Below are 14,132 nucleotides of genomic sequence, written 5' to 3' on the forward strand. Positions count from 1 at the left end.
TCCCATCTTTAATAGTAATTTAAAAAACCCTCTTCATATGCCTTTTCATGTCAGTTTATATTTTGACATAGCAGGACCAGTGAGCTCTATGTAGAAAATTAAAAAACAACAACAACACAGCAACATTTTGCTTATATACAGAGACGCTAGGCTAGAGATAAACACGTGAAGACAGGGTTTGGTGCCATCACTGAATAAGTCAGATTGATATGGATATAATGAAGCACTTGCATGATCTTCCAGAGAATTTTAGTTGGGTTCATGTTTTCTAAGAAGAAATATAGAGGACATTTCTCATCTGAGAAAGATCACACATTTCGTGGAGTCTGTCACCTCCTTTTCTTTCCATAGACAAGAGACATTGCTGCTAGAATCATGCAAAGCAAACTGATCGTCTTAAGACGTGATGTTCTATTCTAGTTCATTCTGAATCAGGGCACATTTCCAAGGTCTTCAAAGGCAGATGTCAAATCCTTGTACCTCCTTCTACAATACACATAAAGTGTGACTGAGTGAAAAATTCTAGTTTGGCTGAATTGGTTGCCTATGTGAACTTCAGATTGTTTTAACATGAAATGAAAATTTTTCTCAGGTCTTTAAATGCTAATTCTGTTTCTCTTGTCAGCTCTGAACAGGTTCACTTTCAAGGATCTCTTGATCACCCTGAAGTTCAAATTTTATCCTTCAGTTCTTGAAACATACAGTCATATCTCTTGCATTTTCATTGTGGATAGGAAGCATTTAGGCTCTCAATTGCTTTTTCTTACTTTGGAAATCTACTGAATATTTGGCAAAGATTTTTTTTTTCAGCAGATGAGCTGCTGTATCATTTGTAAGTCTTATTCTTCACCCAATGTCTTCATTCTAATTCTTTGGAGGAATTAATATTCTGGTACAACCTTTGTTGAGTGTGTTACGGTAAAAGAAGTTTCAGCCAGATGCCTTGGTGTTTCAGATAGGCCACTGTGAAACACAGAGTTAGTACATAAAACACTAGCAACTTTGTCCTATGTATAATTTACAATGTTGAAACAAAATTAACAAGTAGCCATGGGAGAAAGCCCACAATTTAAAGGGCACCACTACTTCCATACTTTCATTTGATCCTTTTTAGATAACCATCTAAAAAAGTTATTGATCCTTGCCCTGTTTCTATGATAATTTTGAGGAATTGGACTCAGAAAGGTAAGTAATTTACCATGGTCTACAAAAAGTGCTTTAGTTTGTATTTCAACCTAATTATCTTGATTCTGGGTCCCATTTTCTTTCTTTTGCATTAATTCGTTAAACATTGTTTATTGAGTGCTCACTACATGCGAGCCAGGCTCTGTGCTACTACACGGTACCTTCTTGGATAACACCACAGTTTTGTGGGGGAAGCAGAAACACAAATGAAAAATTATAAGGCAATAGTGAAAAGTTTTATAAAATGAAGAAGAAGCGGGAGGAGATGTCAGCTTCACTCGTAGGTGAGGGGCAGGGTTGTTGCGAAGCTTCCTAGAGGAAGTGACATTTGAACTGGAATTTAAAGGATTTTAAAGGATAGTAAGATTTCTCCAGAAAAGGAGAAATAAGTGGTGGGAGACGAGCATCCCAGGTGAAAGAGCAGCTTGTGAACATACATTAAGGCCACGAAACAGTGTTGTGATTGGGAAATAGCTAATAGATTTGTGTGATCGCAACAGAGGGCTTTCTATGGGCTAAGGGCAGTGAGCAGGGCGGCGAGGGCTGACAGAAGATGAAGGTGGAACAGCAGGAGAGACTTACTAAATAACTATGTACTAGTAATGTGGAACCCTTGACAGAAGATTTAAGCAAAGAAGCAACTGATCAGATTAGTGGTTTAGAAAGATAGTCATGTGAAGAATGGATCAGAGGAAGAAGAGATGGGAAGACCAATAAAGAAGCTATTGAAGTTGCCCAAGTGAGAGGTCATGGGGCCCAGGACCAAGACAGTGGCAGAGGAGGGGAAAGCAGAGGTCGGATTTGACAGGTGTTTCTGAGGTCTAACCCACAGATTCTTATGTGAAAACTGAGGAAGAGGCAGAAGTCCAAGGTGATCCCGAGATTTCTGTGTTGAACTTTGGGTTCCATTTGTTGAGCTGTGTCCATGTGCTGGTGATTGTGCTCAACACCTTATATACCTAATTTCATTTAATCTTGTGGTGCTATGAGGTTATATTATTAGCTCCATTTTTGGGCATGAGGAATCTAAGAGGTGAAGTTACTTGTGCAAGGTCACACAATTAGTGATTTTTGAGGTGGAATCTGGACCCAGGCCTATCTGACTCTAAAGTCTAGGTTCTAAGCACAGGTGAATAGGAGATTCACTTAGAGAAGACGACAGAGCATGGTGGTGGTGATGTGGCAGTTGTTTGCTTTGTTTGTTTAGCAGTAAAAAAAATAGGGAAATAGAGACTTGATCTGGGCGTGTTGTCTTTGAGGTAACTTTAGGACAATCGTGTGGAGATGTCTGAAATCAGCAGACATTTCCAGTATGAAGCATCATTTCATTGTCTTCCGCCTCCCAGGGTACATTATATACCTGGAAATCGTATTTAAATCATCTTTATTTCTGCTGTTGACCAAACTTGTGTGTGTGTGTGTGTGTTTTGATGAGAAAGAACATCTTCATAATTTCCTCATCCTTTTTTATTGTGCTAGATTCATTTGTTATGAACAGAAAGTACTTTTGTCCTGATGTGTTTTCTTTGCAAATATCTCTTGGCTTTTATAAAGAGGCCTGAGAGCTTGGTGAACTGCTGAAAGGAAAGGATTTTGCCTTATGTTTTATAAGCAGTAAGGCTCTGCTTTTTGTTTCAGGTATTCACTACAGCTTTCTGGTCACTTTTGGCAATAAATATTAGAATGCTGTCATTTTATTTTTCTGTGAGAGAGAACTTACGTAATCAAAGGAGAATAATTGACAGTTTTAGTATTTAGAAATGGCAGTGGGAACTACCCATGAAGTAGTGGATAATAGATATCCTTCATCCCAGAGGCATCATTGGGACCTGCTGGGAACATTCAGGCTTCAAGATGCACCAGGATAATGCTGGAAGGCTCACAGAACACCCAGGTAACATTAGCATAGTCATGTAGTCAAGAAACACTCAGGTAATGTAAACACTATACCAGGATGTATGTACTAAAAACTTAGGTCTGTGGAAATAGAAATAGATTCTTATTTGATAAATTCACAAACTTGAGCTGACCGACATGAAAATGACCTTTTTTTCCTGCTGTTTCCATTCACAGGTTTTGGCATGGAGGCAACCTTACTCCTGGTGGTTGGCTTTTCCCATACCAAAGGGGTGGCTATCTCCTTTCTGGTGCTTGCTGTAGGTTTTAGTGGCTTTGCTATTTCAGGTAAAGTGTCCTTTGGTTTTCCAAATCTTTTCAATAGATTCAGCAAGTCTTGGGAGGAAGGAAGGACAGGCTATAGTAGCACCTTCCTTTAGTAGCCAGGCCATTCCCAAGAAGCAGAGCCATTAGCTAGAGACTTTCATTGAGTGGCCATAACTTTGTTAAGATTATTGAGCACTGGGCTTAGGAGCCCAGTGAAGCTGGGATTGTCCCTACTTATCCATCTTGGAAAAGACACAAGGTGCAGGTGACCCCCCACCCCCCACCCCAAGGCATGGGCAGAGATCCAAACCTGTGTCCTGGGTGAAGTGGCACTTTCGTACTTCAGCACCAGGTCACCCTACCTAACAGAGGCTCTTGACATTCTCGATCCTCACCTCCTGTACAGAACTACTAGTATTAGCTCAAAAGTCAAATGATGTGGTCATTTGATAGAAAGTCATAGAATCCAAAGTTTTTAGAGTGGAAAACTTCTTTAGATTTTGTCTACTCCATGGCTTTCATTTTCCAAACAAGGACATGCAGGTCCAGAAAGGGAATGTGGCTTTCTGAATAGGGTAGAGCAAGAAGTAAGAATAATAATGACGATGGTGGGGTCGGCCCGGTGATGCAGCGGTTAAGTGTGCACATTCCGCTTTGGCAGCCCAGGGTCCACCAGTTCGGATCCCAGGTGCGGACATGGCACAGCTCATCAAGCCGTACTGTGGTAAGCATCCCACATATAAAGTAGAGGAAGATGGGCACAGATGTTAGCTCAGGGCCAGTCTTCCTCAGCAAAAAGAGGAGGAGGAGGATTGGTAGCAGATGTTAGCTCAGGGCTGATCATCCTCAAGAAAAAAAAAATGATTATGGTGAGAGCTAATGTTGATGAAGCCCAGACTCTGTGCCAGGGACTATTCAGAGCCCTCTATGTGTATAACCCGGGTAATTCTCACAGCGACCCTCGAGGGAATCAGTGGTATCAGTCTCCCATTTGACAGGAGCAGAAACCAGTCTGCTGTGTGTGAAAGGCCGGAGTGCTACCATATCATGTCTTATAAACTTCAGAAGCTCCTTATGCAAATCTGGATGAAAAAGTAAACTTCTATTGTTTTTCTACTTTTAAAGCATAATGTGATGCTAAAAACGATCACTTACAGAACATTTGACATATATTGCATCTATCTCATGACATTGTGAAGCAAGTAGTAATGCCATTATTTTACTGATTAAGAATCTAAAAACTCAGAAAAATTGGGCACTTTCTTTCTTTTTTTTTTCTAAAGATTGGCACCTGGGCTAACAACTGTTGCCAATCTTTTTTTTTTTCTGCTTTATCTCCCCACCCCCACCTCCCCCGTACATAGTTGTATATCTTAGTTGCAGGTCCTTCCAGTTGTGGGATATGGGACGCCGCCTCAACGTGGCCTGACAAGCGGTGCCATGTCTGCGCCCAGGATCCAAACCCTGGGCTGCCGCAGCGGAGCGTGCAAACTTAACCACTTGGCCACGGAGCCGGCCCCTGGGTGCTTTCTTAATGTCACACAATTGGTGGCAAAGGCAGAACTAAAGTGCAGCTCTGCTGGCTCCAAGCGTGCACTTTTTCCACCGTTCCGGGCTGTCTTAAAGATCAGAGTGGTAACGTCCCAGAGCAGAAAAATGTGGAATCTCTGGTCTAAACTACCAGCAAACAGGGACTTGATCTTATCAAAATCAATCAAACTGATGAATCATTAAATTAGGAAAAATATGTCTACTTTAAAAGTACCTTGGAACTAAGAACTTGCGTTTGGAGGTGCATAAACCTGGCTTTGAGACCCCTCTTTTTACTACCTACTATTCATAAAAGAAAAAATTCGCTTAGTTATAAATCCTCAAGCCTCAGTTTCCTCAACTAGAGATTGGAGAGATGGGACGGTAGCCTTGTAGGATTGTTGGAAGAGCTCAATGAACTGAGATAATTCATACATTCACTCACACTTCCCATGAGCCATGCACTGTTCTTGGCACAAGAGACACTACAGTGAAAAAAATCAAAGATTCTGTCCTTATAAAGTTTACATTCTAGTGGAAATAAAGCATTTGAAGCCCTTAGCCCAGTGCCAGATGCATAACAAAATTAATAAGTATTCACTTTTATTGTTCAATTATTCACTCTGGACCAGTGCTTTTCAAATTTTAATGTGTACACAAATCACCCCAGGATCTTGCAAAATGCTGATACTGATTGAGCAGGTCCAGAGTGGGGCCTGACACTCTGCATTTCCAACAAGCTTCCCAGTGATGCTGCTGCTGCTGCTCAGTTGTCCACATCTTGAGTAGCAAGGATAGAGCAATCACTACCTGCTTCCATTAGGATGTTGAAGAATACCTCCCTTTGATAGCTCTGTGACGCAAAAGAGATTCATATCCTGTCCCCAGAGATATGAAATGTTCAGGTTCATATTGCCTCCAGATTGCCAATTACACTGCAATCAGAAGAGGAGAAACCCAACACCCCAAATCACAGCAGCTGCCATTATTTTTTTAGCTCTTACTCCATGGTAGCCATTTTTAAGACATGATCTCATTTAATCCCTGTAGCAACCCTATGAGAAGGGTATTGTTATGTCCATTTTACCAGTGAGGAAACTGAGGTTTGGAAGGTGACTAAACTTACCCAGGTAAGTTAAGAGGCTGGGGTTGGAATAAAGCTTTGTCTAACCCAACAGTGACACTGTGGGAGGGACTGTGACCATGGGGGTGATAACTCCTCAGGATCTACTATCTGCCAGTTTTGCAAGGAGTTCATAGAGATAACTTCCTATTGTTCCAGGGAAGGCTGGCACGATTTAGGAACTGATTACAGAAAGAGGGCCAAGACAGGTGTGATTAGAAACATACAAGTGATGGGTGATGCCAGTTTTGAGAACTGTCCTGTGGAGAGAAGACAGACTCTCCCAGCTTGTATACAACTTTTTTTTGTGTGTGTCTGCTACCAAAAAAACTATTAATATCTCAGTTTCTCAATGATTTTTCCCCCTGAACATTAAGATTGTGCAGCTAGAAACCTACATGGCTTTTCTCACATTATCTTTAGCTGAACACAGATGCCTAGGTTTTGTATCAGAATATAATACTTGGCAATCATATTAATTGCTTCTTATCTCTGGGTTCTTTTCTAATAAAGTGTTTATCACATTCAAATCATCAGTAAGATTAATTAATCTTCCAGCTGTTTTATATTCTGATTGCCTGCCACTTTGATCTGAAAGAGAAGGTATGCTTATTACAAAACGGTTTTCTCAAAATTCTCTTTGAATGGAGGTAGGAAAAACAACCAGCCAATGTGCCAGGTTAAAAAAAAAATAATTTTTTAATCCTGTTTTTAGGTTCTTTGCACAGAATAGAGAATTAAAAAGCAAGGCAAAGGAAAACAAAAATATCAATAAACAAAGTCTACAACCCCCTGCTGTAATTTCATAGCTCAAATTAGTGATTAACTAAACAATTATTCTTCGGGTGCCTACTATGTGCCGGACACTTTGCCAATTCAGGGAAGGTGGTGGTAAAGAGGACAGATGGCTAACACCAGTAAAGAACATACATGTTAGTTTTCACCTCTATGTGCTGTGTAATTAACATACAGTATTTAACTTAATTCTTCCAACAATTTTATAAGAATGATTATCCCAGTTTCTAGAAGAAAAAAGCAGAGGTTCAGAAAATTTGCATCTTAATTAAGCTGCCAGGGGCAGGCCTGTCTGACTCTAAATTGGGCAATATGGGTAGAGTTGATTCCCAGTGCCTGAAGCCTCCTCTTTCGTAGTCTTGTTCTTTGCCTGACATCACTCCACCCCCTTCATTCCACTTACTCTTTTTTTCCTGATAAACAGATTAATAGTAAGGTGTTGACAACTTATTATTTTTTCACTCCCAGCAGCATTATCTTTTATGGAAGACCTCAAAGAGAGGGACATGCCTAGCCGCAGGGGCAGCAGCAGAAGCATATTCGTGGTGGGAGAAGAGATAGCAGAGTTTAGCTGCTTGCTAAGGGCTCTCGCGTACATTTTTCCCCTGAGTCTCGTCTCACAGCATCTTTATAAGTTGAGTAGTAATATTACCCCCATATTAGAGATGAGAGAACAAAGTCCTAAAAATTACTTAAGTGGTGGAAGTAAGATGTGAATCCAGATTTACAGACTTCAAATGAATCATGTATGTGAAAGTGTTTTGTAAATTACAGAGGATACTGCCAATGTCTGTGCAAATGTTTATTGTCAGAAAATCACCCTTTCCATTATTCCATGTGGCCACTAAATCTGGCTTACCTATGGTGTTTTTTTGGGAGTGAGTCAAGGGCTAGGAAGGAGGGTATTATGAGGCGGGGTTTGGTTCTAATCACACTATATGTGATTGTGTGATTGTTTGCTCTGAATAAAAGTGATCCAAGCTTTCTGCTTTCCAGTATTGCCCAAAACACCATTTATTTTGGAGGTCTGAACCTATAAGGCACAGATGCCATAATTCTCCCCATGGAAAGCCCATCTCAGACATTGCTAATCAATCAAAGCATGTTTTTCTGCTCTGTGCAGGTATAGCCTGACAATTCTCAATCCAGCCCTCATGGTAGAGGTATCCATTAATCAGATGCAAGAAGAAACGGCACAGATGGAGGAGAGTTGGGGGAAGCTAAGTATTTTCCTTAATGTGTTTGGAAGTCTGTTTTTGACTCTGATTTTAAGATTTTGGCTTCACTGTAGGTTTTAACGTCAACCACCTGGACATTGCCCCCCGCTATGCCAGCATTCTCATGGGCATTTCAAACGGAGTAGGAACCCTCTCTGGAATGGTCTGTCCCCTCATTGTTGGTGCAATGACAAAGCACAAGGTAATGGTCTCCTTGGGTCTGTGGGTCATGGTATCAGGGGACTGAAGTCCTGCACACACTTGAGATCTCAAGGCCCTGCCTCAGCCTGTAAACGTGTATGTCCTTAACCTTGGTTGAGTCATTTGAACTTATTTTTTTATTTTCTTTCTTCTTCTTTTAAAAAAAATAATTGTTAATTGATGGCAAGGGGGCTGATTGATGTTTCCTTCCATGTTTATTCAATTGGAAAATAAAAGATTGGTGTGTTGGGGAACCAACACCATAAAGACTGTTTAGAGACACAGAGAAGAAACTGAGGCTATCAACTCAGGATAAATAGATTACCCAAGATTGTTTTATAATTCTAAATAATTAAACTTTATAGTCCTTTTCCATCCATTGCTTAGCATGTTCCAGTATAAAAATATTAGTGCTGTTACACTTCCTTATTATGAAGAAAATAAACAAGACATTAATGACCCTTCCTGAGAACATACAAGGCTGTGGCACTCGGTCGTTACTGAACCTTTGTGTGTTTAGACGAGGCTGGGTGGTGGAGGAGGATCCCAACCATCCAGAGTTCCACCACAGACCACGTGATTTCTTAATCTCTGTCACTGAAAAGTTTTCAGAATGCTTCTTTCTGCAAATAAGAATTTTTTGGTATTACGGATTTTTTACCCAACTATTTTTTTTAGTTGGATTGCCTATTACAAATATGACTTCAGAAATTCTTCCAGCATCTTGGAGAAGAAAGTATAGGGTAATTTTTCTTATTTTTGGATAGAAAAGGAAGGTGGGATTTGGGGATTTTATAGGCAGAAGATCCACATTTTCCCTCTCTGTTCATGAGATGGTAGGATTGGTAACATGAATATTAAATCTCAGGTACTACTTCCCCTAACTTTAAACATAAATCCCCATTATTTTTTATACTGTATTTTGCACAGAAAATGTGATTATAAATAAGCTATTGACAGTCAAGAGTGAGCTTTTTTGTGGTTCAAATTGTTATGTAACCAACACAAGCAAGAAGGAGACCTCTGATATTTAAAATGGGGGGTTCCTAAAGCAGTTTTCATTTAACCTGCTATGTGAATGGACACCCCCTTTGTATATTTAGAAGAGCTGTGAAGTGGCGATGCACATATTTTACATGATGTTTATTTTGTAAGGTATTTTTATAAATTAAAAAATGCATATTCATTGTAGTCTTAACTTTCAGTTTTTAAACACTCAAATTGGATCCCGTTGGATCCTGGGCATGCTTCTGACACATGTCTTTCCAAGAGACACAGCATTGCCTTTGGGGTGACCAGGTGCTTTTGTCCCAGTGGAGGCCTCCGGAACATTCTGTTAATCTTTGTTTTTGGTGAAAATATTAATTGGTACTGTGTTTCTTTGTTCAGACCCGTGAGGAATGGCAGAATGTGTTCCTCATAGCTGCCCTAGTGCACTACAGTGGCGTGATCTTCTACGGGGTCTTTGCTTCTGGGGAGAAACAGGAGTGGGCTGATCCTGAGAACCTCTCTGAGGAGAAGTGTGGAATCATTGACCAAGATGAATTAGCTGAAGAGACAGAACTCAACCACGAGAGTTTTGCAAGTCCCAAAAAGAAGATGTCCTATGGAGCTACTACTCAGAATTGTGAAGTCCAGAAGAAGGAATGGAGGGGACAGAGAGGAGTGACCCTTGATGAGGAAGAGGTGATATCCTACCAGAATGAAGAAGGAAACTTCTCAGATACATCCTAATGTCTGAGGGGCACTTCTTTCTTCTCACCTTGGAACCAGAAAGTATCCATATCTATTGCCTTCCCCATGGCCAAGCTAGCTAGAGAGTCAAATATGGGGACAACTAGAGGTGGGGGAAGGGGAAGAAGAGATTTCATCAGCAAGAGGGAAAAGAGAACTATTTTCTTACAGTGATGCCTATGGGTATGGAGCTTGCTCTAATTTGACAAAATGGGTACAGATATAATTTTGTTTTGATTGGCGGCTGATTCTTCTCTCAAAGAACTGAACTTATTCAAAAAGGAATGACTAGAAGAATAAAAGAGACAATACCCAGCTTTTCAAAGAAAAATGGAAGGGAATGGAGATGTTTGTCCTGGAGGAGAGAAAACAATAGCTGCCATGCAGAGGAGGGTTTCCTTCCTAGTAGAGTCTACTGCTCATGAAGGGCCTGTGTTGTGACAGGTGCTTTATAAACATTCTCATTTAATCTCCACACCCCTGTTACATCCATTTCTTATGCCCATTTTACAACTAAGGAAACTAAAGCAACAAGAGATTGACTTGCCCGAGGTCATCCTGTCAGGGCCAGTGCTAAGACTGGTGGGGTCCAAAATAAGCGGCGGTTTTGGAGAAGAAGGTTTTATTTTACCTCAGGGTAGGGAAGACGTTTTTAATAATGAAAATTGAAAGTAGAGTGGGTTGTCTTGTGGACAATACCGTATTTTGACAGGCATGGGGGATGGGAAACATTTGAGTTGAAGTGGCAGAAAGCATTCAAACATGGTATGAGGGGCTGGATTCAAAGACCCTTAGGGGCCTCTATGATCTGAGAGTCAAATGATTCTGTGAATTCATAGTTTTAAAATAATAAGGGTCACAGGGGCCGGCCTGCTGGTACAGCGGTTAAGTTTGCAGTTCCGCTTCGCCGCCGCCCGGCGTTCGCCAGCTTGGATCTCGGGTGTGGACATGGCACCTCTTGGCAAAAGCCATGCTGTGGTAGGTGTCCCACGTATAAAGTAGAGGAAGATGGGCATGGATGTTAACTCAGGGCCAGTCTTCCTCAGCAAAAAGAGGAGGATTGGCAGTAGTTAGCTCAGGGCTAATCTTCCTCAAGAAAAAAAAAAATAATAATAAGGGTCACAGACTGTATAAGAGATTCAAATAAGTTTAAAAAAGAGAAAGACAGAAAGAGAAAGCTAAGCAAGCTAGCAAATTTCCAGGAATCTGATGGACAAAATAGCTGAGAAGTAAACAAGGGCTTGGCTGTTGAATGTTAATCCTTAATAATGTCAAGAATGTGGTTAAATAATGTCTCAAACTACTTATAAATCTTTAGGACACTTAGTAATTTAAGAAATCAGTTCATGTGTTTTATTAGGGAAAATTCTCCTGAAAGAGCCTTCTGTTAATAAAGAGTATGTATTAGCCATTTCTGCTGGTGACGTTAGGAAATTTGAACAAATCATACAAAATTATGTTTGAAGTATTCCTAATGACTGTATTTGGAACGATATTCAGGGAAACCACAATAATATAGCAGTAGTTATACAGAGAAATACTAGAATGAAAACATCTGGGACAACTAGACCCATAGTTAGTGTTGAAAAATTCATCTTCGATTGCATAAGGCAATAACATGGATACTCTCTAGATACATTTTAAAATTTAATGTTGGCATGTTTAAAATATTGGCATTTTAAAATCTAAGGTTGTTTGAAAGTAAAATTATTTTCCTGGTCATTGTTTTTGAAAATTTTATTTCTACTTTCAGAAGAAAAATATAATATTGCTGAAAGGAATTATAGATTTACTTGTAGTTTATTACTGTAAAGTGTTTTTAAAATAATTTCTCCCATATATACATATATGGTCCCTTATTGTACCAGCATAGCTGTAGTGTATTTTATAAAAAGAATTTTGAGAAAAAAAGAATTGCCTGACTCTCCATTAAATGATATTCTTTATGTCATTGCTATATAACTTATGTTATCATATATCTTTAAATTTCCTTAATGAGTGAATCCATATAAGTCCCTTAGAACAGTTCCTGGCATGTAGAAAGGGCTTAGTAAACATTAGCTATGTTTATTATCTTTCAACCTTTATCATCTTTCAACCTTTTGGAGAACTTTTCAGTTGAAAAGAAAGCATGCTATGTCATTTTCATGCATTAGTCAATTATTGTGAAAGTTGTGCTGTTTTCTAAGTAAAAAAAAAAGTGAGAAATTTATGGGAGCCAGTATTTTATTTTTTCTTGTGTTAATAAGTCAAATAACTATAAAAAATAAACTCATGATAATCCTTAAGGTAATATTGTAGATTGTGGCGCAAAGTTGTATTTACTCCATTGTTTAAAGTCAGAATCATATGCTGAAACTCCACATTTTGATAAATCAAAGCATTTAGGATGTCTGTAAATTGCCATTATAGTATTAAAAAGAAAAAATAGGGGGCCTGGCCTGTGGCTGAATGGTTAAGGTTCTGTGCTCCCCGCTTTGGCAGCCTGGGTTTGGGGGTTCAGATCCTGGTTGCGGACCTACTCCACTCATCATCTATGCTGTGGAGGCATCCCACATACAAAGTAGAGGAAGACTGGCATGAATGTTAGCTCAGGGCTAATCTTCCTCAAGCAAAAAAAAAAGAAAAGAAAAAGAGAGGAAGATTGGCAATGGATGTTACCTCAGAGCGAATCTTCCTTGCAAAAAAAGAAAAGAAAAGAAAAGAAAAGAAAAAAAGTAGAACCCTGGATCATGGTATTAAAAACTAGAAAACACTTTATTTTGTTGTGACAGGTTTTGCTCTGTGAAGGTTCCAGTGAACACATAATTACATTTGAACGCCAGGCAGGTGTATTTTGCAAGTCATTGTACATTTTGCTGCAAATATCCATTTGAAGATCAACTCTTGGAGGCAAACTGTGGATTCTAGCAGAAAGGGAAAGAGGCCTGAGGGTGCTGGATTCTTGAGACAAGAAAGGTTTGACTGGTTCTTTCCAAGGAATGAAAGTTTTGGAGACTCCTGAATATAACAAGAAAAAAAATAATTACTCAAGAAATAATGACACACTTATTATCCCTGCCTGGATGTTAAATTTAACAGGTGAAAATTGGAACCTACTATTTCTATTTCACACTGTCTCCTCCTAACCCCAACAAACCTGTTCTTCCTTCTCTGTTTCTTATTTCTGTTAATTACCACACCCTTTTGCTGGAGCTAGAAATCTTTTTATTTTATTTATTTATTTTTTTAAGTATTTGCCATTGGGTTTTCATTTGGAGCTAGAAATCTTGGAGCCATCTTTTACTTTTAAAAACAGTAGCCCTCTCTCTCTTCCCTGCCAAGTCCATTTAACTTTATTTTCAATCTGTGGCTCAATGTCTTATGTCAGTTTTGGAAAATTCTCAGCCATTATCTCCTACAATATCGCTCTTGCTCCTCCCCTTCTCTATGTTCTTTCTAGGAGTCGAGTTAAGTGGATGTTGGACTAGATCTCGGACCATCTCTTCTGTATTTTCCAGCCTTACCTCTTTCTGTGTCATTCTGGATATCTTCTTCTGATTTATTTTTAAGTTCTTTATTTCTCTCTTCAGCAAGGTCTAATCTGGTGAAAATCCATCCATTGTGTTCTTAATTTCAGTTATTGTATTTTAGAACTTTTGTTTTTTTTTCAATTCTGCTATGTCTTTTAAAAATATTTCCAGTTCTCTGCTGAAATTTTCAGTCTTATACTTTATTTCCTGGAACATAGTAAGCTAATTATTTTAATGTCTGGTCGGTGCCAGTATCTAAGACCATGTAATTCTGTTTCTATTTTCTGTTGGTTTTGCTGATTTTTGTTCATATTATCTTTTCTCAGTCTGTGCTTGGTTTTCTTTGATTGTGTCCCAAATTGCATTTGAGAAATTGTTTGTTGAAATGGTTTTAGGCTTAAAATAATGATTTTTTTCTCTCTCCAGAGAGGATTTTTGTTTGCTTCTTCCAGGACCCTGAAGGCATAAGCAATCTGGGATCTCTTTAACCCAATTGCAAGGTCTGAGATATTCTGGGTCACCCAGGTGATTTGAAGCTGGGCTACAGGCAGTGTGCAGGCTCTTTTGCTTTCAATTCCCCCTTATCCCTATGTACAGCACTTCCTGGTATCAACCCACAGTACCGTGCTTTCACCAGCATCCAACCTTTGTCTCTATACCAGGCCATCAAAC

General features: G+C 39.4%; 1 protein-coding gene across 1 annotated transcript in view; it reads left to right on the forward strand.

Annotated features, from left to right (window-relative positions):
- Nucleotides 1–12,160, forward strand: part of SLC17A8 (solute carrier family 17 member 8) — a 44,681-nt gene extending 32,521 nt beyond the window's left edge. Inside the window, exons 10-12 of the mRNA XM_001496408.7 lie at nucleotides 3,259–3,369; nucleotides 8,088–8,215; nucleotides 9,604–12,160. Coding sequence (XP_001496458.6) covers nucleotides 3,259–3,369; nucleotides 8,088–8,215; nucleotides 9,604–9,948 — 584 coding nt within the window. The 3' untranslated portion in view covers nucleotides 9,949–12,160. The remainder of the gene's footprint in view (nucleotides 1–3,258; nucleotides 3,370–8,087; nucleotides 8,216–9,603) is intronic.
- Nucleotides 12,161–14,132: the final 1,972 nt, after the last annotated feature.

The sequence above is a fragment of the Equus caballus genome, chromosome 28 (assembly GCF_041296265.1).
Source record: "Equus caballus isolate H_3958 breed thoroughbred chromosome 28, TB-T2T, whole genome shotgun sequence".
Classification (NCBI taxonomy): domain Eukaryota; kingdom Metazoa; phylum Chordata; class Mammalia; order Perissodactyla; family Equidae; genus Equus; species Equus caballus.